This window comes from Spodoptera frugiperda, chromosome 12 (genome assembly GCF_023101765.2).
Source record: "Spodoptera frugiperda isolate SF20-4 chromosome 12, AGI-APGP_CSIRO_Sfru_2.0, whole genome shotgun sequence".
Classification (NCBI taxonomy): Eukaryota; Metazoa; Arthropoda; class Insecta; order Lepidoptera; family Noctuidae; genus Spodoptera; species Spodoptera frugiperda.
The window spans coordinates 6,972,967-6,996,748 of NC_064223.1; the positions used below are offsets into that span (position 1 = coordinate 6,972,967).

General features: G+C 38.2%; 3 protein-coding genes across 4 annotated transcripts; 1 reads left to right on the top strand and 2 right to left on the bottom strand.

Moving 5' to 3' along the window:
- Positions 1–432: 432 nt before the first annotated feature.
- LOC118262537 (mitochondrial chaperone BCS1) lies at positions 433–3,091 on the top strand. Its single transcript, XM_035573988.2, has 7 exons — positions 433–878; positions 950–1,089; positions 1,220–1,432; positions 1,602–1,740; positions 2,120–2,314; positions 2,649–2,792; positions 2,879–3,091. The coding sequence occupies exons 1-7, from the start codon at positions 556–558 to the stop codon at positions 2,994–2,996; spliced, it is 1,272 nt and encodes a 423-aa protein (XP_035429881.2). The 5' UTR covers positions 433–555; the 3' UTR covers positions 2,997–3,091.
- LOC118262536 (uncharacterized) lies at positions 3,042–8,485 on the bottom strand. Of its 2 annotated transcripts, none has more exons than XM_050697429.1 (4): positions 8,205–8,485; positions 7,137–7,268; positions 6,592–6,732; positions 3,042–6,280 (listed from the first exon to the last, which is right to left on the bottom strand). In XM_050697429.1, exons 1-4 carry the CDS (start codon positions 8,205–8,207, stop codon positions 4,103–4,105), a joined length of 2,454 nt encoding a protein of 817 aa, XP_050553386.1. In that variant the 5' UTR covers positions 8,208–8,485; the 3' UTR covers positions 3,042–4,102. The 2 variants fall into 2 exon arrangements, with proteins under 2 accessions (XP_050553386.1, XP_050553387.1); XM_050697430.1 differs by lacking the exon at positions 8,205–8,485 and adding an exon at positions 7,361–7,490.
- Positions 8,486–17,365: 8,880 nt separating this feature from the next.
- On the bottom strand, positions 17,366–23,089 carry LOC118262596 (uncharacterized). The gene is made up of 7 exons (XM_035574104.2): positions 22,915–23,089; positions 21,149–21,364; positions 19,920–20,036; positions 19,528–19,665; positions 19,333–19,453; positions 18,954–19,066; positions 17,366–18,673 (listed from the first exon to the last, which is right to left on the bottom strand). Exons 1-7 carry the CDS (start codon positions 22,936–22,938, stop codon positions 17,903–17,905), a joined length of 1,500 nt encoding a protein of 499 aa, XP_035429997.2. The 5' UTR covers positions 22,939–23,089; the 3' UTR covers positions 17,366–17,902.
- Positions 23,090–23,782: the final 693 nt, after the last annotated feature.

Below are 23,782 nucleotides of genomic sequence, written 5' to 3' on the forward strand. Positions count from 1 at the left end.
ATAGAAATTCGTGGACTACCTAAACGCTTTACATTCACATTAAACAAAGGTTTGTATTTTGTCGTTATTATTATTAAAAGGTAAATTAAGAACTGCGCTAACGATAAGTTAATTTTAAATATGTAATGTGATTCAAACTGAAAGAAATATTTCACTTCTACAAACTGTCGCCATCTAGTGTAGATATACAGCGGAGTAGCGTGAAAGTAGTGGAAAATCTTCGCTTGACACTTGAACATACGAGCACAATATTTAAATATGCGACTCGATCTCATCCATTGTAATTCGTAGTTTATCGTTTCACATAATTATAATATTTCGTCAAAACTTAAACGAGATTTTACAAAACTAAATACACCATTACTTCAGTCGTTGTGCAGTTTTTAAACGAAACTCCACCAGTCAAAAACAGCTGATTGTCAAGATTTAGAATGCAATGCTAATGACAAAACTGAAATGTCAAACAAGAAAAAATCCATTAAACGCGAAGGTTCATCTAGTGTTCAAATAATAGTATTTTCTTTTTATTAATGAAATAATTTACCCATAATAATCATGACTATCGCAGAGTACATAGCATCTCTTTCACAAAACCCATATTTCGGAGCGGGTTTTGGATTATTTGGGATCGGAGCCGGCGCTGCAATATTACGACGAGGAGTACAGACTTCTATGATACTATTTCGAAGACATTGCATGATCACGCTTGAAGTTCCGTGCAGAGATAAGTCCTACCAATGGTTATTACAATGGATAACACATAAAGGTGCTAGAAAAACTCAGCACTTAAGTGTAGAGACATCTTTCCTACAAAAGGACACTGGCCAAATAAAAACTAAATATGATTTCATTCCTAGTGTTGGTCAACATTTTTTCAGGTAAGATTATGAGACTACACACAAATATTATGAGATTTTATGAATCAACTGATTCATTGCATCTATTACAGATATGGTGGCACATGGATAAAGGTGGATCGTACAAGAGAACAACACACATTAGACCTTCACATGGGCGTACCTTGGGAGACTGTGACACTAACAGCATTTGGAAGAAATAAAGAGTTATATTATAACATTTTAGAAGAAGGTATAATTTCTAATTACTTTTATCTTTGCCTAATGATTTAAGTTTATTACATAATTTAAAATTCATAATCATAGGTTACATTCTGTCCACATTTATAATTTCAATAGTAAAATATTATTTATAATTTCAGCTAGGACAATGGCCCTGAAACAACATGAAGGTATGACAATAATGTACACAGCCATGGGTTCAGAATGGCGACCTTTTGGACATCCTAGAAGACGGCGTCCACTGCACAGTGTAGTACTCCGTGCAGGTTTATCAGACAAAATCTTGTCTGATTGTTGGGACTTCATCAACAATCCCAACTGGTATACTGAAAGAGGAATTCCTTATAGAAGAGGTAAATTTCCAGTAATTATTTTTTGTATGCAAAAGAATTTCTATTAATAAATAAATATGAACTACCTCATCAGTTGAGTAATAGATGAGCCTAGCATAAAAGTTGACACCTAAAAATTGGGGTGAAGTGGCAAAACACTGATGAAAATTTTAAATGTTTCTAATTTCAGGTTACTTGCTGTATGGACCACCTGGTTGTGGAAAATCTTCATATATCATGGCACTAGCAGGTGAACTGGAGTACAACATTTGTGTATTAAATCTATCTGAAAGAGGATTAACTGATGATAGACTTAATCACCTACTTAGGTATGTTTATAGTTTACTTAAATCAACCACTTTTGACCAGTGAAACCATTAATACCTAAAAACAATACCCATTTAAAATAGATAAACCAGGAATTTAAAGAAATTAACATATTTTAACATAAAGAGGTGCACATATTTTTCACCAGGTAGACAGATTCTCTCCTCCTTAGGGTAGAGATACCTGTGTCTCTTTTGATAGCACCTACTCCCACTAGGCCGGTCTGCCCTGGGTTATTTTTTAACTTAACTATTATGAAAAAATTAATTATTACAATGGTGGACTTAATGCCATACAGCTATTCTTTACCAGTCAACCTTAGGATCAGGTAAAAAAGTTTCAAGTCATGGCTTTATTGTTTTATGTTTATTTTTTATTCAGTGTTGCACCACAGCAGTCAATTATATTGTTGGAAGATGTGGATGCTGCCTTTGTTTCCCGCGAAGACACACCTGCGCAGAAGTCTGCATATGAAGGTTTAAATCGCGTAACTTTCAGTGGACTTCTCAATTGCCTCGATGGAGTTGCCTCCACTGAAGCCAGAATAGTTTTTATGACAACAAATTATTTAGAAAGGTAAGTAGGTGCAGCTCATTATCATTGAAATGTATATTTTTTCGTGTAGAAAATAAAGTTGTTTTATGAGTCACTCTGAAATTGTGCGCCCAGCATCGCGTCGCACCACATCTTGGTGTGAGCGGAACCTAACTTTAAAAATTACCATGGATTCGTAGCTTTCTGTAATTATTTTGAGCTATTGTATTTGCGAGCATCGGATTGATGTGGAGCTAGGAGAAGCGGGCGGCTCAAGACCGATCGATGGAGGACTTCTGTAGACGCTTCTGCCCCATCTCATCTGCATTTCATGCATATTGAATTAGTGTAACATCTATAAACTTTGCTTTTTCAGATTAGATCCTGCTTTGATTCGACCAGGCAGGGTAGACATGAAAGAGTATGTCGGATATTGTGATCAAGCTCAAATAGAGCTAATGTTTTTGCGATTTTATAAGGGAGATAAAGCACCGGACCACGCCAAAACATTTGCACAAAAGTATGTTAACTTAATCACATGTAGATATGTATGATATAATTCACATGGACATTTTATATGTAACAGTATATTTTCTTTTAATTTAGGGTTTTGGAGCAGAACAAGGTGGTTAGTCCAGCACAAATTCAAGGATACTTTATGTTCCACAAGCATTCAGACCCAGAAGAAGTTTTGTTAGATGTTGAATCCATATGGAAACTTTGATGAAGTAATTCTGTTGTAATTTTAGTATTAGAAGAAAATCTATAATAATTTTGTTAATGTTTTTATTGTTAATAATATTATACAAATACAAGTAATCATGATTCTTCATTGAAGAATACATAAATTATACATAATCACAAATTACGTAGATATTTTAGTAGGTGTAACCCTTTCTACGTATACAACTAAGAGTCAAGTTTGACAGACACCTAGCACAATACCGAGTCCGGTGTAGGCCCGGCGACACGGCAGCTCAAAAATTAAAAGTATGAACATACGCCGACATTCACACGGGGTTGACCAAGCGCAACAATTCCCCCCGCCCCCTTCCTGTCGCGCACCGTATCAAAATACAGTAATATCAGTCAAACTTATTCTATATATATTTCGTTTCTTGTATATACAACAATAATCATAATTTTATTGTAACTTTCGTGAGACATACTAAATTAATTATTATATGTTATCGGCTTACTCACGTAACGGTTTGACGAGGAACTCAACTAGTTTCAAGCTATGCTAGAGGCTCATATTCATGAGCAGCATTTCGCGACACACGACGCGGCGATTGTCGTGAAATGCTGCTGTACTGCAATACGTGAGTAAGCCGATAACATATAATAATTAATAATCATAATGTTCGAACAAAAGTAACTTTCCATAGAAATACAATATATACTAGATTCTTCTCAATAACAGCCATAACATAGAGTCAAACAAAATATATTTCCAATGGAAGATATATACATACATAATCGGGAAAAGGAAGAACTTAACAAATAAAGATCTCATAAAACATTTCACATAATAAATCTAGACAAAATATACACATTATTTCATGAACAAAAAGTATTATCATTAATAAAATGGATCCTCTAGACAAAAGTTAAGGGATAAACATAATATCTATTTACTATCATGTCATGTTAAACTACACAATTCTACCATAAAGTGATTTTTCAAGAAAACATATATATAATTACCAGTGAAATTATCCCGAAAATAGGGTTGGTAATCCTTTAACTTCTGGAATCATTTGAAACTACAAACTGTATTGTATCTCTGTTAGATCTACCTCCCGGCAAACCGCGGATTACATAAAGTTATCAAACTCCAGCTTTGCTATAATTGATGGATTTAAGTAAGCAATAAAAATGATTTGTATAATCGTATACTTCTTGGCCATGTTTCCGAGCACTCTCTAAAGCTTTCACAGTAACTTCACCACTAAACACTTGAAGTATTTCCCATTGCCAGTTAGCAGACATTTGAAACATATCAATAGTTAGTTGATATCTATCTCTAACCTGTATAGAAAAGGTATTCTTAAAACAGTATAACGATAGGCAAAGCAATATAGGTGTAGTCTTATTTTGCTTGAATAGTGCTTTAAATTTAATGAGGCTAATAAAATCTTTTGTTACTTCTTCATTTGTACTTAATAATACTATATTGTGAATTTGCAAGAGACTTTTCAGATACGACATTGGCGATTTTGTTTTTGTATTTGGAAGATCAGCCGTGTCCAGTATTACATAATCCTGGCTATCATCTTCATTGGCGGGTACTGAATTTGTAGAATCTAAAGTTAGGATCGGCATTTGAATTACTTGCATGGTGGGGCTGTCTACTCGCGGCTGTACCAACACATTTGAAACAAACACATTGGTTGGCTTATTTTGTGCCCAAACAGTATCAATCGGGTTTGTCAACATGTTACTATCAGCAGCGGGCATATTTTTCTTTTGCCTAAGACTGTCTAAAGTTTCTTGTGACATTAGTTCAGACACTGGCTTTACTTTAATTCTTGGAACCGACGTGGTTGTCGCTACAGTGGCTCCAGATGAAGCGCTAGATTTGTCATTAGCTTCCTGGTTCTGTTGATCAGTAGATACTTCTGCTAATGAAGTTGTCGATGCAATAATAGGCATGCAAAATGCTGGTTCGTCAAACGTTCGAGAAAGCAGTGCTCTAGATTCAGGAGTTGGCAATTTCCTTGGCAATTGTTTAGGATTTGCTACAGGATGAGCATTTAAAATTTTCTTTGAATCTGAATTATTTGGCTTATTATCGATATATATTGCGGCTGGAAGTGATTCAGGTAATATTATTGTCTTATGTGTATTTTTCCACATACTTTCTTTATCATTTGCATGTGCATCTGATTTTGTCATTGCAATACGAATATAGTTTGTAGGCGCAGGGTTACGTAACCAGACTATGTCAAGATCCTTATACTCTAAGTATCTTAGTAGTCCAGTACAATTAAATAACAATTTATTAGTAACTATTTTCCTTCCGATGCTTAAAACTTTATGGTTGAGTTGAGAGATAAAACTTGCACTATCCTTCTTTTGCCCTTTTTTCTTTTTTTTATGTGAATCTGTCTCAGATGATTCGTTTTTCTTGCTGTTATAGGAACTAACACATGCTGATATCATATCTTGAATTGTTTGATAATCACTTTCCTGGGCCACTATCGGTTGTTTAACTTTCTGTGTTTTTTCTGATAATTCATTGGGCAATTCACTGTCGGATGAATCATCAATATTTATGCAATGACTGTTATCTACTATTAGCGGTGTATCATCATTATTAAATTGAGTAACAGAGTCTTCTTCTAAGTCTGATAATATTTTGTTACTATTGCTTGCTATTACAACAGTTTCATTGGAACTTCTAGATACAAACCTCTTTTTTCTTCTGGTTGGTTTGATTACATTGTCTTCATCATCTGAAGATGAACCACCATTCCCATTTTTTTGTTGGACAACTTGTTCAGCAGTAGAGCAGCTAGAACCTCTTTTTGAATAAATGGTACAAAAGTATGAGTCCCCACGAGCAACAATTTTATTTGTATTGTGTACCACCATATTAGCTAAACCAGTTAAATTGGGTTTGCCATCAATTTTGACTAAATTTATTTGACACTGTCTTTTCAATATATTTTTATACTTTTCCACTAGGTGACTGTGTGATCGCATATGATTGGTATATGCCTTTTTATTAGGCCAAGCAGTAGTACACAAATGACATGACATAGACTTCTTATAACGTGATTCCCATGATGCTCCACTTTTAGAACCCGACTTCTTTGAGGATTTTCTTTTTTTCTTTTTTAATGTGGTGTGTGATGATTCAAACTCATTATCATCAGATGAAGACTTTAGCACTCTTTTTTTCTTTGAGTGTTTCTTTTTTAATGTGTCCTGTAAACCTGTGTCATCAGAAGCTTGTTGACTAGAACTGACAGTATCTTGTTGGTGTTGAAGAATATATGGTTCCTGGAATACAAAAAAGAAACTTTTAAGCAAATAAATTATTAATCTTGTAATTTAAGTTATATTAACCAGTAGATACAGAAACAGACCCCAGTTTTTGAGGAACCAAACTCAAGAAAGTAAGAACAGTGCTCTGTTTATGGCAATAGGTTTGCCCAATTATTACTTAGTACTCATATAAAGGACTAAAAATCTCTTGAACATAGTTACACCATAGTAAGCTTGAGAGCTTGAGTCCTGGCCATTGCAAAGTGGTGATGTTAAAAGCAAATCACTGATGCATCCTAAAGATACTTTAATCACCACACACTCACCGAACTTAATTCCTTTCTTGTCACTCTATTTCTCAAGTCTGCTTGCTTTTCACTGAACAATGTCTTAATTTCAAAGAACTTGTTTAGGATGCCTTTACATTTCACACATATAAGTTGTGGTAGTCCATCAAATGGGTCCACCTGCAATTAAAGTTATAAACAAACCATGAAATAAATATTAAACAAGAGCTTTGCAATATAAGTTTTTAAACGGACATGGTCACTAACACTAATATTAGAACTTAAGATGGGATATTTACCATGTTTATTTATGTCTATGAGTTTCCGATATTTTGGCACTGTTGCAAGCATCATGATCACGGATGAACTGGAGTATATGTGGGGTAATGTGGTATCAGAAACTCATAGACATAAATAAATATGGTAAATAAGTTCAAAGAGCTTAAGTTCTAAGAACTTTGCAGATTTAAGAAGAATTGCAGATTTAAGAAGAAGTTCATTTTAAATTGCAACCTTGTAATAAAATAGATTAATAGTGTATATTGGTGATAAAAATTATATGAATAGTAAATTATAGTACTTACATCTATATTGAAGCAGTATTTAATTTGTTGCTGGACCTTGGGTACTATTTGATACTGTCCTAGGTCTTCAAGACACAGACGACAAGTGACAAACAATTTGGGATCAACTTTATCGTCCATTATTTCGGCAATCTGAAAAAATATAACTTGTCCAGTGAGTATATAGTCATTAGTACATATTAGTACATAGTCATTTGAAATGTACTGAGCAAACAGCCACTAACAATGTATGTAGCTCCAACAAAAACTATAATACTTAATAAAAAGCCATGCAATTATTTTGAGCAAGTTTTCACTGTAAGTAGGTAGGTACCCACTAAAGATCCACAATAAATTTATGTGTATAATTTCTATAACACCATACCTAAGCATAAAGTAAACGGAAAGTTAGGTAATTTAATGACAAATTCTAAATTTATAGAAATGAATAATGGTAATAAAAAATTGAGTGCTGTTTATTTAGATAGGTAGGTAGGTAGGTATAATTTACACTGGCAAAATTATATGTGCGACTAGATAAACTATTAATTTTAGTACCTACTTCAAATATACAATGTGATAGGGGCGAGACTTCTAACCCATTAAGGCTGAATACTACATCTAATTATAACGACAAAAGTCCTGGGTCGAAGGGGTCGGATCCCCTCCCCCTAAAAATTATGGCTATTTTAATATTTTTTTTACTTTTTTTGATATCAAAGGTTGTATGCGTCGTAGAAACAAAAAAAAAGACGACAAACGGAAGCTAATAACCTTGGCTAACTAATTCATTACTTTTTTTATATGTTTGATAATGTTTTGGTGAGAAAAAAAATAATTTGTGAATTATTCTTACCGAAAAAATCACTATTTTCCTATATTTTCAATTAGGGGTTCAACACCCCATATTATTTTTTTTGTCGATAAAATTAGATGTAGTACTCAGCCTTAACGGGTTAGAAGTCCCACGCCTATCACATTGTATAAGACCTACTACAGATATTTCTAAAGGCATAAATTAAAGTTCCCGCCGAAATGATAAGTACATACTGAAAATGTTTATTTACACTTAAGTCAAAGAAAACTTACCATAAACTTCCCATGTGGATAAAAAATTGTCAACAATTCTTACAATCTCTATTTACCTATGACCACACGTTGAAACATTAACAATTAACGTCGTCCAATAACAACAAAATACTTTCTCCACATTATCCAACTATCACCATTAGGTACCAACTACTACGTAAATAACAAGTAATAAACAAACGAAAAGGGACAACTTCCTAAGAAGTAGCCACCAAATCTTTAATAAAAAACCGAAATGTCTCAACTTCTATGACATGACAAGACTAGACTAGAGTCGGTAACTAGTATGAAGCAGTTCCGGCAACAGGCGCTATCTATTGTGTGGTAGCAAAACTTACTCCAATATGTGTATTCTGCCATCTAGAGGAATATAGCAAAACTAATTCTCCCCATATCGAAAAAAGTTGAGTAAGCAATTAGTTCATCAGTATAACAATAGATGGTGTTGTTGTTAAATTATACTAGCGTTATTAATTATTGAATTTTCTTTTATTTCTTATAATTATAGTTATCTGGAAGTCACGGCAGAGTTTACTGTGAAGGAAAATTCCGCTCAAAGAAGGTTGAGCACGACTGTGTGTCCGTGTTCCCAGGAAAATGATCAGTTGTAATCGCTGTTCGTGATCCGGGTCAAAACAGACTGTGAAGTTGTGTCCTTATGCTGAGAAGCAGTTATACTAGCTAAGAAGGGAGCGACGCATAGGAAGGAACGTGCCTCTTCATGCCCCGACCACTCTACGCATGGTCGCCGAGGTTCCCGCAACAATAAACCCGATTATGAGGCTCAGAAGCCAGGATAGTTCACCGCTTAACCAGAAACAGACCCAAGTATCTAAAGCACGCTGCATACTTGGCATGGGCAGACGCCAGAACCTATAAGTCTGGGGCGATATACATCAAAAGAAGAGAGCCTTTAAACGGGCTGCTAAGTTATACAAAAAGGCACTGCGTGGGGCTGGGTTCAACCACATTGGCCGAACAGGCCGGGCTTGCTTCTTACCGAGCGGGTAGTACAGCTTTTTGGTCCCTGGCCAAGTCGGTGGAACGAACTTCTGTCGTCCCTCACTCCCACCGCTGCTGGGGCCTGACGTGACGCTGACCCTCAGCGTAATAAAGAAAGCGAATCTATTTGCCTCTCTTTTTGCGGAATCTTCGCGTCTAAATGCCGGTGGTGCTTCATCTCCTTCTCTTTACCGAATATCCGAGACTCGCATGTTGGACATCCGCATTTGGCAGAAGAAGGTCTGCCGAACATTGCGTAGCCTGGACGTGAACAAAGCCAGTGGTCCCGCTCGACAGAATCCCAGCCGTAGTTCTAAAAACTTGTACACCTTGCAAGTTGGCTCCAATCTTGACACGACTGTTTCGCCTATCTTTGGAGACTGATCAAGTGCCGAATGCATGGAAGCTTGGGAATGTGCAACTTCTGCATAAAGCAGTGGTCTAGCTCGATATCTCGAAGGTCTTCGACAAAGTTCGACACATGCAAATGGATAACAGGCTTCCTGAGTGACCAGTCGATTCGAATGGTAATTGATGGCTGCTCATTCGACCAGTTAGGTAATTAAGCCGGGGTTCCTCAGGGATCAGTACTCTCAGTAGTAACTCTGTGTTTGCTGCACATCAATAACCTGCTTAAGCCCGGTACCTTTGGGTACGCAGATAGCAGCACAGATGTTGAGAGCACAATCAGTGCAACACAAATCCAGTCTCTGAGAGAGTCCATGGTGGAACGCATGATCCTGTTCTTCGCAGGCGGTTTCCGATTGGGCTGATGCCAACTTGGTCAGGTTTAATGCCAATGAAACTTAAACGTCTTTTGGGGGTTAGGAATTTAAGGGTTGTTGGGGAATCGGGGATTGGAAAGGGGGAATTGGGCCTCCGGTAACCTCACTCACAACAACGCAAGCGTTGTTTCACGTCGGTTTTTGGTGAGGCGTGGTAGCACTCCGGTCGAGTCGGCCCATTCGTGCCGAAGCATGGCTCTCCCACACCCTAAGAATATTTGCGAATATAGATTTAAGAATTTCGATTAATTTGTTTATTGCTTTATTTTGACAGTTTACTTAACGCGCGAGTCGTAGCACATGTTTTTGTGTTTTTTTGCATTAACTTCTAGCCTAGTCCGTAGTACAAACGAACTTCGAGGTTCGTTTGTACAGGAGTTCAATAAAAAACCAAAATAATGGAAGAGTGGGTTTTGGTAGAATCTTAGTCCGCCATTAGGAAGAAAGGGTCGAAAGTCCCTATTCATAAGATTGAATTTTCAAACTAAAATGTAAGTAAACACGATACGTATAGTACATTAGTAAAACAATATAGTATAGCGTGGTGGCCTGAAGGTTTAAGACGCCCGCTTCTCATGCGTGAGGGTGCGGGTTCGAAACCTACCAACGCAAAGTACCAATACTACTTTTACCGGCTTATACGTACTTTCTAAAATTATAATAATATTTTTAACACCATCGACTAAAAGTGAAGGAATAATTTCTGATTATAATTTTAAAATCGCTAAGCCACATTGAGCAAGCGTGGTGATTAATGGTGTAACCTTCTCCGTGCGAGCAGAGGTATTTAGTCAGTTATAAGTTAAGACAAATAGTTTAATAAATAAGGTAATTTTAAAAACGACTGCGTTTCCTTATAGTATGAAAATGAAAAAACCCTAAAACAAGAAAGTCATCATAAAATTGAAGCGGTCGGGACCCATTCTAAACATGAAGACTAGAGCGAGAGCGAGCATATACGGCTGGCTTTATAGAATGGGTTCCGTTTATTATTTTTATATTTTGAATTATAATTATCTAGTGTCACTCTCACAGTAAATACGAATTAAATGACCCCTATCAAGCTGAAATCCATCGAGTCGTTCAAGCTAGAGAGTGAGCAATATTCGAATTTGGCGCCAAAAATCCGCCATTTTATATTTTAATTATTTTGATATATCCAGTGTCACTCTTAAAGTAAATAACACCTCTCAAGCCAAAATCCATCAAGCCGTTTAGGATGCAGAGCGTGCTAAACAATTATACAAACATACATACATACTCTCGAAAAACATAACCCTCCTTCTGGCGCAGTCGGGTAATAATAAATCAATAGAGCGGAAACTACTAGCGCCAAATGATTGAAGATGAAACTAAACGTTCTAGAATATTCTGAGTAGCTGAATAGTGGTGCCATCTAACGGAAAGTAGCTGTATTTAAATCTAGATCAAAGACAATATCTCTCTAACAATAGACTCTATTTTGTGTAGAATATTTATATTCTACACAAAACAGAGTCTGCCTTCTATGGACTACTACTTTTTGGCATGTATAGGGTGCGACGGTACTTCGGTCGTCCATGGAGTACTGCTCCTATCTTTGGGATGGCTCGGCTAAATGCCAGCTGAAATTCCTTGAATCGATCGAAAGGTGTGCCAAATGGCTCCTCATGAACTCGAATCGCTTGTGGAGCTTCGACTTCAGGCAGTTGTCCCACCGGCAACGATTAACGAGTAACGAGTAAAGCTAGAACTAGCAACGAGTAAGCGAGATGCGTGGCGCGAGTGAATAGTTCCGATATTTGTGTAGCTCAGCTATAAGCGAGTGTGCGAGTGAGGCGGGCGATTACTCGCATCAGTACGATACGCACTGTAGAAAAATGACCATTGGTTGTTGTCTGGCGTAAGTTCTAATCGCTTGGCGAGTGTCGCCGAGCGAGTGTTATCTTTCATAGCTCTTGTCGCTCAGCGACAAACTAGTGAAGCGAGCACTCGCCGGCAGTGTGAACAGTCAGCGATCTACTATTTGTATATGCATCTCTTTTGTTTACACGGAAAGTATATCTATTGTACGTTTCTTGAGCGAGAAAATAGCCGATAGTTAGTTGTTCACTCGCCGTTGGTGGGACAACTGCCTCAGAGCCTCAAACACAAACGTAACGAGTGACTTTACGTCTTTTACCGGATATATTATCCGCAGCTCCGGATGCAAAATACTACTTGGATGTCTTTAAGTCCTGAGTGAATAGGTTACTTGTAGATAGGCGCGTTCCATCATCGGCCACATCATCGCTCACCACCAGGCGAGATGGTGGCCAAACGTCATTCTAATAAGCATAAAAAAGAGAACGATGCGTCCGGTTCCGCACTCATCTTAAAGAACCGTCAGAGCAGCACATTTGCCAATGTTATGCGCGAGGTTGTGCGCAATGTTATAGCTATATATGACGAACCGAGCTGAGATGAGTCTTTCTAAATCTTCCATTTCTGTCCTCACAAAAAAGAATACATCAGGCAAGATATGGATGTATTTGTGTTCATCAAGAAAAGCAGCAGTGAAAGGTTTTTAGGCTTAAGCTAGTGGTGGATCACGTTCATATTTACGTGTAGATCTTAGATATTTCAGAAGTGCACATTTATAAAACTCCCTGGTTCTCTTAGCTCTTTTTTAAGCTGGAGCCACGGAGTTACCGTGGCTCCAGCTCAAGCTAGGGCTAGGCTAGCCTGTCCGCACCTCCGGATCGGGAATCAGTCCTACTGGGCCCCATCTGTAGTGATCTGATGGCTCCTTGATTACCGTACGCACGGGTATCGACGCCTGTGACGGCTGGGGCGTAAACAGGGTCGCTCCCTCAAACGCTTCGCCCGCTTTGCAGAAAGAGGAACGGCGACAACACGTCACAGTCAGAAATGTGATCGGCAACATTTCTAAGAAAACGCCAGTGCTCAACCCACGCAGGGCACTCCACCATGGTATGATCGACGGTGTCCTCCGGATGGTTCTCATATTGACGACACCTGGGCGTTTCCTTCCGCCGAATCCAAAACAGACGACTCCCGAAACTGCCGTGTCCAGCAAGCATCTGCGTTAGGTGGTAAGTGAGGGCGCCAGGACAGCTTTCAAGCCCTCCTCAAAGAGTAGACTTGCCGCTCAGCCCAGTCCTCGGTTGCAACAGTCGTTGCTTTCTTTCATGTCAGATTTCTTTCGTCATGAGACCGTGCCAAAGCTTATCCCACTAAGCACTGATATAGCGCGGCAGCGGAGTTCCGCCCCGGGAACACGTCTCAGCGCGTTTAAAAAGTATATACACGTGTGCATCTTCGCCTTCAGATCCCACGGCGGTAATCCGGCAGCCTTTTTGTGGCTACTATTATTTTATGTGTTAAATTCCTAAAATAATGTAATAGCAATTTAGTAAGAATTTGCTATGCAAAGTAAGTCATAAATTATTGAGATCTGACTGCATCCTATAAATGAAAATAGTGGTAAAAGTAGTAGTTGCTAGTTTACAGAGTTACAATTTGGGATGCTAGTTATTGCTGAAGTTGTGCCAATCGTCACAATAACACAAGATTTGACTCATAAGTTTTGCATGTATTGTAATTGTGATACAAATAATAATCATTTTACAAAGCAACTTTGCCGGCGGAGGGCGCGTTTGGCGCGCAAGCCGGAGTATCCAGTAGGGTACGTAACATCAGCGTTCCGTGCAAGCGACTCATGAATAATAACAATTTAATAGTATCTATAATATCTCAATAGTCCCATTGCAACTTTCTGGTCGCAATGGGACTATTGAGATTATAGGACTATGAGCTCCTGCACGATCTCATAGCGGAAAGGAAGCAACAACCATTGCAACCGGGGTCTGGGCTGAGGGGTAAGTCTACTCTTTGAGCATAGTTTGAGAGGCGTGAAGATGCCGCAGATGCTTGCTGGACACGGCAGTTTCGGATTCGGCGGGAGGAAACGCCCAGGTGTCGACATTATGAGGGCCACCCGGAGGACACGGTGGATCATACCGTGGTGGTGTGCCCTGCATGTGCTGAGCACGTTTTTTTGAAATGTGATTAGCAACTGTGACCACTTGCAGCTCGCTCTGGTTCAAGCCATGGTGCGGAGTGAGAAGGAATGGGACGCCGTTCCATCTTCTGCAAAGTAGGCGAAGCGCAGTAGGAGAGACCCTCTTCACGTCCCAGCCCTTACAGAAGAAACTCCAGGGGTCGACGATCATGCGACGATCTCCGGCTAACGGTAATTGTGGGTCTGCGGACGACGAGCAAGGGTAGCTCATTACCCAACCAGAACCATACCATGGGACCCAGTAGGGCTGATTCCCGATCTGGAGCTGCAGACAGCTGGGTTACCGTGTCTCCAGCTTAAGCAAGAGTAGGAACAGGTTGGTTTTTAACTTTTAGTGAGTCGGTCTGACACTCTTTCTCGCCTCACGCGAGGCAGGAGAAGTAACTAGATGATATTTTACCTCAAAAAATAAAAAAAAGCCACAACAATGCTATTTAAGACCACGAGGACAACAAGCAATATACAATCATAATAATTACAGCACCACCTAGTGGCAGTAATTTGCAACTAGATCTTGGAAATCGGTAAACCAGCATCAACTACATATTTCTATGTTTTCCGATTCAGGACAAAAAAATACCAATAACAATGCAATTTTAGTTACAATGGGTGCAACAATCGATTGAATTACCCTACGTACAGTCTGTCCTAATCTCCAGTGGTAAATTGTTTAAACGCTAGATAAAGGAATTTTGTTTTAACGCCATCTATTAAAAACTATACATAACTTGTATATTGTCTTTGATCTAGATTTAAATACAGCTACTTTCCGTTAGATGGCACCACTGCTCAGCTACTCAGAATATTCTAGAACGTTTAGTTTCATCTTCAATCATTTGGCGCTAGTAGTTTCCGCTCTATTGATTTATTATTACCCGACTGCGCCAGAAGAAGGGTTATGTTTTTCGAGAGTATGTATGTATGTTTGTATAATTGTTTGGCACGCTCTGCAGCCTAAACGGCTTGATGGATTTTGGCTTTAGAAGTGTCGTTAGATTCGTATTTACTGTGAGAGTGACACTGGATATATCAAAATAATTAAAAAACAAATGGCGGATTTTTGGCGCCAAATTCGAATATTGCTCACTCTCTAGCCTGAACGATCTGATGGATTTCAGCTTGATAGGGGTCCTTTGATTCGTATTTATTGTGAGAGTGACACTAGATATATAAAAATAATAAACGGGACCCATTCTAGAAAGCCAGCCGTATGTGCTCAATAATAAAGTCTTCGTGTTTAGAATGGGTCCCGACCGCTTCAATTTTACGATGACTTTCATGTTTTAGGGGTTTTTCATTTTCATATTATAAGGAAACGCAGTTGGGTTTTTTAGTTTTTTAAATTGTCTTTTTTATGTAACAATTTGTCTTAACTTATAATAATCACATCATCAGCTTATAAGTGGCCTCTGCTGACCAAATACCTCTTCTCACACGGAGAAGGTTACGACATTAATCACCACGCTTGCTCAATGCGGATTAGCGATTTTAAAATTATAATAAGAAATTATAAGCCCAGGTTTCGACACGATGTTTTCTTTCACTTTTAGTCAGTAGTGTCTAAAATATTATTATAATATAGAAAGTACGTATAAGCCGGTAAAAGTAGTATTGGTACTTGGCGTTGGTAGGTTTCGAACCCGCACCCTCACGCTTGAGAAGCGCGGGCATCTTAAACCTCCGGGCCACCACGCCGTACTATAATATTTTTTTCTTTTACTAAAGTACTACTACCTACGTATCCTGTTTACACTTTGGTTTGAAAATTCAATCTTATGAATAGGGACTTTCGACACTTTCTTCCCAATGGCGAACTAAGATTCTACCAAAAGCCCCTCTTCCATTATTTTGGTTTTTTATTGAACTCCTGTTTCGATGTTCCTTTGGACTATGGACTAGGCTAGAAGTTGCAAACAAAAACAAAAAGGTGTGCTACGACTCGCGCGTTAAGTAAACTGTCAAAATAAAGCAATAAACAAATTAATCGAAGTTCTTAAATCTATATTCGCATTATATTCTTAGGGTGTGGGAGAGCCATGCTTCGGCACGAATGGGCCTGCTCGACCGGAGTGCTACCACGCCTCACCGAAAACCGACGTGAAACAACGCTTGCGTTGTTGTGAGTGTGGTTACCGGAGACCCAATTCCCCCCTTCCCAATCCCCAACAACCCTTAAATTCCTAACCCCCAAAAGGCCGGCAACGCCTCTGGTGTTTCAAGTGTCCATGAGCGACGGCGATTGCTTACCAGCAGATGTAGGTGATACGACAGCGCGTTTCGTAATGGGCGTATTCCATAAAAAAAAAAAAAAAAAATTTGGTGTCTAAAATATAACATTCATATAACATCACTATGGATACAGAGGATATCGGATACGGATACAGTAAGTAAGTATCGGCACACGATATTAGGGTAAGCAAAATGTATAAAGCGTGTATGTGTGTAGGCGTTTCACACTGTCGATAATAATAAAATTATATGATAATATCTTAATAATCGGATTTTAATTTATTGACGAAGACCAAAATTTTACCCTAACTTCGTCTATTTTAAAAGGTTCCGTTGCAGATAGGTACACAGGTAATTAAACAAATATGATTGACCTTCAATCTTTATTATATTGAAGACTATTTTATTAACCACGATAATACATACTAAGTACTAAGTACTATACCTATAATTTACTCAAAAAAAAGCACTTTAAAATTCATCAAGAAATTATATTTAATTAATTTAATAATAAAATAAATGTGATAGTAAAGGACATCTAAAAACGATGTTGCTATTAGATCAGAAATGTAATCATTATTGTAACCCACAACCAATTTTTATGCAGTTATAACTTCTATTTTTGTGTTCCCTGATATAGGTGTACAATGCCATTAATAAATTATTACTTTTTATTAACAGTTATAAAGAAAGTAGTTAAAAGCCTGTAAATAAAAAGAACAGAGTGTAAGGCATATCATCAATGTCAATTTTTCTACAATTTATACAGCATAGGGGAGCACGTCCTGTAACGCGAAAATAAATTAAGAAATACCTACTACCTTAGCTACCACTATAGGTACTGTCAGTAGTCTAGGTGATTTTCACCTTATTAGTAGTATGGAATTATAGAAAGGCATAAAAATCCTTGAGAAGGGTACAAAATTATAAATGGGCTTTTGTTTCTATGAAACATATTGAAAACAATGAATAATAAATGTGCTTAATTGTCGAGTACCCAGTATCGTTTCAAGCGATCCACCGCTATTTCAGTTGTAAAGAATGGATGTGGTTATCCTCAAAAAAACAAAAAAAAAATCAAGTAAGTTTTTTATGCATTATAATTCTAACTATTTTGTCTAAATGATTAATAGTTATCGTAATTAATTAAATAGTTATAATAGTCCTACGATAAGTTCATGATTACATACAGGATTAAAACAAGCACATGGTCAATTATTATTATTAAAACACTTCAAATTGATATTCCTAAAATATCATGGTCAAATATTTCACAAAATGCATTTCGTAACAGAAATTAACTTAAAACAATTTATCCTAATGGGTATCTATAAATCACAAAACACTCTGGGGTTACCAACGAAAATGTTAAGTAAGTAAGTAGTTGAACCATTTATATTGCATGGACTTGCAATATTCTATCACAGCACTCGCAACAATTGCAGTTGTCAAAAGACGAAATATCTACATGAAATCATATACAACAATATATGCAGCCCCAGAGCAAAGTTATGAGACTCAAAGAGCAGTCAAATTGATAAAAATACACCATTAATACAGTAAACTTATTTTGTTTACAATTTCATTATTAGACACCTAACTAAATAAACAAAGTTAATTTATCTACGATGACGTCGCTTTTTTTTGTTGGCGCGCGCATTTCCGTTTTGAGGTTGACTGGGTGTTCCACTAGACGACTGCGGGGCTACAGGCGGAGGCGGCACCCCGGTCGTCGGTGCTACTGGTGGTGGCACTGGGGGCTGTTGCAATACGCTCAACCCAGACACAACGTGGCGTTGCACGTTAGCATTATTGGTAAGACCATTCTGCCAGTCAGTTGGCATTAGGCCACCATTGACAGCTCGAGGGGCAGGCACCGGAGGCTGCGGGGCATTGAGAGCGGCTCTCAATCGCTGCCGCATGCGCCTACGCGCGTTACGTGAGAGCGGAGCACGTTCGGTGCTGCTGTCAGCCTGATTATTTTCTACAGGATTTTCCCTCTCAGATGAGCTAGCGCGTTCGTTTGTACCGTGTCTATTTTCGATTCTGGCTCGCATTTCTGCTTCAGAACGTACCAGAGCGTTAGCTTCACGTCCGAGCGTTGCAAATGCTCGGGAGAGCCTAGCTACGTCATTTTGTAAGTCTTGTAGGAAAGGCTCCAGATCATGAGCATGTGTGTGTGTATTTTCACGATTGTTAACTCTATTGGCTACTCGCAGAACAGCGCGTGGTTGAGATTGGTTCGCTAGTTGGTCAGGTGGCGTACGACGCACAGATAGTTTACCACAAATTGAAGCAGGTGCTACCAATGCTCTAGCGTCGAGCCCATTTACTGTGAGGCAATGTCCACGTTTCTTCAGAGAGCCTTCACAAGATCTGACAGACCACACCTAAAAAAAAAAATTACTGCAATTAAGAGCTAGTACTGATACATACTTTTTGTTCTAAAAATCTAGGATTTTCTCCTGTCGTGAGTGCGTTTACTATCATACAAGTCATATATGACACCCAGACCCCAAACAACAATTTGTGTATTGCTCTGTGAATCGAACCCGCTACACATTGGGCGGCAGCCCATTGATCAGTCACAATTACGGACCGAAAATCTAATAAAAGGTACAGTAGAGAATTCTTTGAGGAAAAACTAATGAAATATAATTTTTTACTTACACAATCAGAGAAAATTGCCTCTCTGTCATTTCCAGAAATAGTGATAGTATAGGAAAATTCATGAGCTACCCAAGGAGATGCAGCCATGGACAGCCACGCACAAAAAGTATCGGCTGAAACAATAACAATTTGATTAAATGATTGCTTGTGTTAATAACTGTTGCAGGATGTGATGAAACACTTATTCTATTACTACATTGTAATCCTTTATTGGTCAAAATATTGCATAGTGTACTCAAGTACAGGTTTTAGGATTCAAATGTGGAATTATACAATAACTTTATCAAGTGTTAAGTTATTATTTAATAGTCAATTACAACAATTAAATAAATTAGTAATAGGATTATTTGATAAAATTAATGACAAAATTATAGCTTACTGCCAATATCAATTATCAAAAAGAAGATCCCCATGTCTGCTACTCGTACTGCAGTAACAATTCTTCCAGGGACTGTAGAAAACTGCCAGGCTTGCACGTATTCACCATTTTCAGATTTGCCCTAAAAATGAATAAATCATAAGATTATTCCTACCTATTAAAATTTCATAGAGTGCACTAACCAGTTACACTTACCTCAATAAGTTCAGGAGAGTGGTAATAGCGCAGATGATTGAGCAAACGAGCTGCGGGGAGTCTTATTCCTTTTGAACTCTTGCACGAGAGACAACGGAAAAGACCTTTACAAGCTTGTGGTGGTCTCAACGCAGAATGCTACAATTAGGAAACATTTATTCAATCATTATCTTTATCTCTATATATAAAATTCAATTGTTATTCATTAGTCTCGCTAAAACTCGAGAATGGCTGGACTGATTTGGCTAATTTTGGTCTTGAATTATTTGTGAAGTCCAGGGCAGGTCTAAAAGGTGAAAAAAAAAAAAAATGTTTGAAGCAGTACTAAATTAGCCAGGTCAGCTAGTTAACTATTAAATCGATTAGCAAAGGAATTAATATAAACCACTTACACTAGACTGCTCACTTGCATCATCAACTACACTTTCAGTTTCAGGTACTTCATTTGCGTTTATTTTAGATGCTTTATTTCCAGAGCCAGTATCTGTAGTGACTTTACCACCAAGTTTCTGAAATTAAACAAGATAATATTAAGAAATCGACAAACATATTATTTGTTGTATAACACCTTCCACTTTCAAGGTGTGTCCAAATACAACGCGGCATTCGAGAGTGGCTGCTACGCGCGGCTAAACGCGCTATGATGTGATGCCTGCCATGAGTTGTTAATGCTATTAGTGTTGGTCCCCTAGTGGAACTGTGGACTGCCGTATTTTATCAAGTGAAGAATAAGCAATGTGTCCAACCATGGAGCAGCAATCGGGCGCGGTTGCCACGCGCGTACGCTTTTAGTGAATATTCGACAGTATTTGATTTTGTGTTTGGATGTATTTCTGAGTACTACGCATACGCTAACTAGCGGTCACGGTCAAGAAATATCAAACATAAGGAACTATATGAAAATATTCACAGCGTTCGCCTGTAACACGCGGGTGCGGTGTAAGTAACGTTCAACCTAGCGATGGCGCGCGCGCTGTGGTATCAAGTAAATACAAAACAGTATAGGTGTGCACACGTTGCGTCGAACTAGCGGTAGAGCGCGCGATTCACTCGCATCGCCGGGTAAATTCAAAGGTGTGAACGCCCGCACCCGTACCCGTGCGTTCAACGTGAATATAAAAACTCGCGAGGTCCACTGCGCCCGCGCCCGCGAGTTCAACGTGAACAAGCATTTAAGAGTTTAAGGATGGATTTTATTTGCTTTACGATACACGCCATCGCTTTAATTCTGAAACAACTGCAGCGTGGGACTGTCCACACCTCCACGTCAACGTGGAACGGTAACGTATCGCGACGTGGCGACGGCGTGCACGTTACCGTTCGCAGCAACGTCAAATCTTTATACTACCGATTTTTAAGTTCATATTGGTTCGATATTCTACCCTCTATTAATTTGGAGTACCTGCTTGATTATGCTCCGCAAACATTAGTCTGTCTTAACGTGTCGTGCCGTGTTTTGTGAAGAGCGTGGTGTGTCTCGGACACGTCGTGCAGGTGTACACTAGTCGCTCGGCAAATTTGTCCCGTAAATGCCGCGCGCACCTTATTTGTTATGTTTAGACAACTAACCTTAGGGATGAATTAGATAATTATATGCATAGATGTATTAGGTAATACTTACAAATGCCCTCAGTTTTCTAACATTGGCAATCAGTTCTTCCATAGCATAATTACGTGTACCAAAAAACAAGGCCCTGCACACAGGGCACACATCCAGGCGCATCTTGCAACGTCCACATACATGGTGTCCTTCATTACATTGGAAAATTTGTCCTGACGGGATCTCATAACACACAGGACATTGCAATAAATCATCTAAATCTGGTAAAGCATCAGGCTGAAATAAAGAAAAAATAATTTATTGTATTAAATCAATTTGATTACACGGTTGGCGTACAGGCGTACGTTATACCTGGGCGACTAACTGTTGTACATCGTACCAACCATACCACTGTGCAGATCGCACGGAACCATTATTTGTGGGATTGTGATCCATATATTGTTTTTAAATTCTGGGTTTATGAATGTATAGGTACGCACCCATGATACAAAAGAGAATCTTAATAAGTAATATAGTTTAAAAGATTTTTTTATTATTATAATGAATGGTATTATTGCTTAGTCAGTTCACACCGAGACGATACTGAACCCGACCGCCTCAAGCCGTATGCGAGCACACGACGCGAGAGGCGTGACACGTCACGCGTCGTGTGCTGGCTCCGTAGCGAAGCACGTCACGTCATGTTTACGATCGCAACGTGCTCAGTGCCGAGTGCGCTCCCGCTCCCTATTTTGCACGCCGGATCGCGTCGTCTGTTGGTGTGAGATGACCTTTACAAATGAGCCATTACATGTAAGGCAATAGATCATTTTAGGTAAAAACATATCATGGGAGCTGAACCTACATACCAACTCGAAACCTGTGCAAGGAATGACCTTGCACCTTTAATTTGATTATTCAATTATGCAATGCATGTATAAAAATGAAAATCGTAGAGAAGAAAGTTACATTCATAAAGGCAGGTAGGGTAGGTACATAAACATTTTTTAAGTGGGTATATTTAGTATCGCAAGCAATAACAGTAGCAACAAAATGTCGAAAATAATGCTTTATTTCCTTAACCTTTAAGAAAAGACCTTAAAAATTTGGGATCAGTTGAATGGTTTACAAAGTAGTCAAGGGAAAATGTTAAAAATCGTACAGGTGTCAGGTTGAATGAGAGAATAATCATTGGAGACTTCGAAATTGGATTGGAGACTTTCTAAAAGAATAATTAGGTACCTATTTGTGGACGAGTAAATACAAAACAACATTTTCTGGTTCCATTTCTAATCTTGTTTATCTCCAAAACATTTATTCAAGTTTTGCTATTATTAGTTACTCGGGTGCATAAATAGTTACTTTGTAATCTTCAACAATAGTGGCTTTGAAATTCATCTCTCGTTTAACGTAACAGCCTGATTTATGATACTTTTGAAAAGTTGTGAGATTCTTAAATTCCTCGGTCACACGTGTAAATGTGGCCTTATAAAGTTTAACTAAATACCAATAAATGCCAACGTAGGGTAGGTATTTTAAACTACATTCTTAGGATACGTTACACCAATAAAAAAAATATAAATCTCACGTAAATTGCGAAACCTAAAATGGTGGAACATTTTTCAATATAACAACCGTGCGCAGTGTTTAATAAAATATTTTAAACAAGAAATGTACATATAAAATAATTATAAATTCATCAAAATATTTTCGCAAAACGAGAGTATTTTATTAAATTGCGAGATACTAACGAATAAATGTTTTGTAAAAAATATCGACCAACGGACAAGGTTGAACAATGGAAGCTTATGTTCGTTTCACATTCATCCAAATTTAAGAATACGTACCTTAATTTCCACCTGTTCCGACATAGCTAAAATATTTTCTCGACTGGGGAGAAAATAAATGCTACGTTTAAACAAAAACTATCCAAATGAACAGTGAAAATATGGAACTATTTTAGTCCCGCAAACACAGCTGTCGTTTCAGAAATGGCGTCCATCCAATAAAATAAAATAATGTAATGTTGTCATTACACAAATTCACAGCTGAAAAGCGAACTCTTCTTTCTTGATATTGCAACATTGCATTTTTAATTTTTGAGATTTCGTCCTTCCTATTCACCATCCGATTATTCTTCTTGTAGGACACAACACAGCAGAATCAGCTGACTAATTTATCAATGTAATGAATGTAAATGAGAACTAAAGCACTGGGTCTGGGTAACTTTACAAAGAATTTACAAAATCATGGTGTGGTCACAAACTGGTGTCACACATAGGCACAGCTCAGCAAGAGCTCACGGCCGATGGGCCGAACCACTGCAACTACCATACATTATTTCAGATTCGAATCGGGCAAAGTAATACACCGCTATTTTTATCGGAATTTCCTTAGTACTTGTATGTAGCAATAGGATATCTTACTTTTACATAGAACTCACGAGGTATCTGGTCTGAAGTAGATTTTTTTTTTAAGTATGTTCCCGTCTCCTAACCGGATTTCATGTTAAAACTAATGTGCTAATGTAATATACACCTACACAGGAAAGCAATAAATGATTTGAGTTTGATTTTAAATATCATTACATTTCTCTACCCCATTGGGGACACTATGTGGAGGACTAAGGGGGAGGCCTTTGTTCAGCTTTGGACGTCTTTCGGCTGATGATGATGATGATTGGGGACACTGACTTAAACATGATAAAGTTTTAAT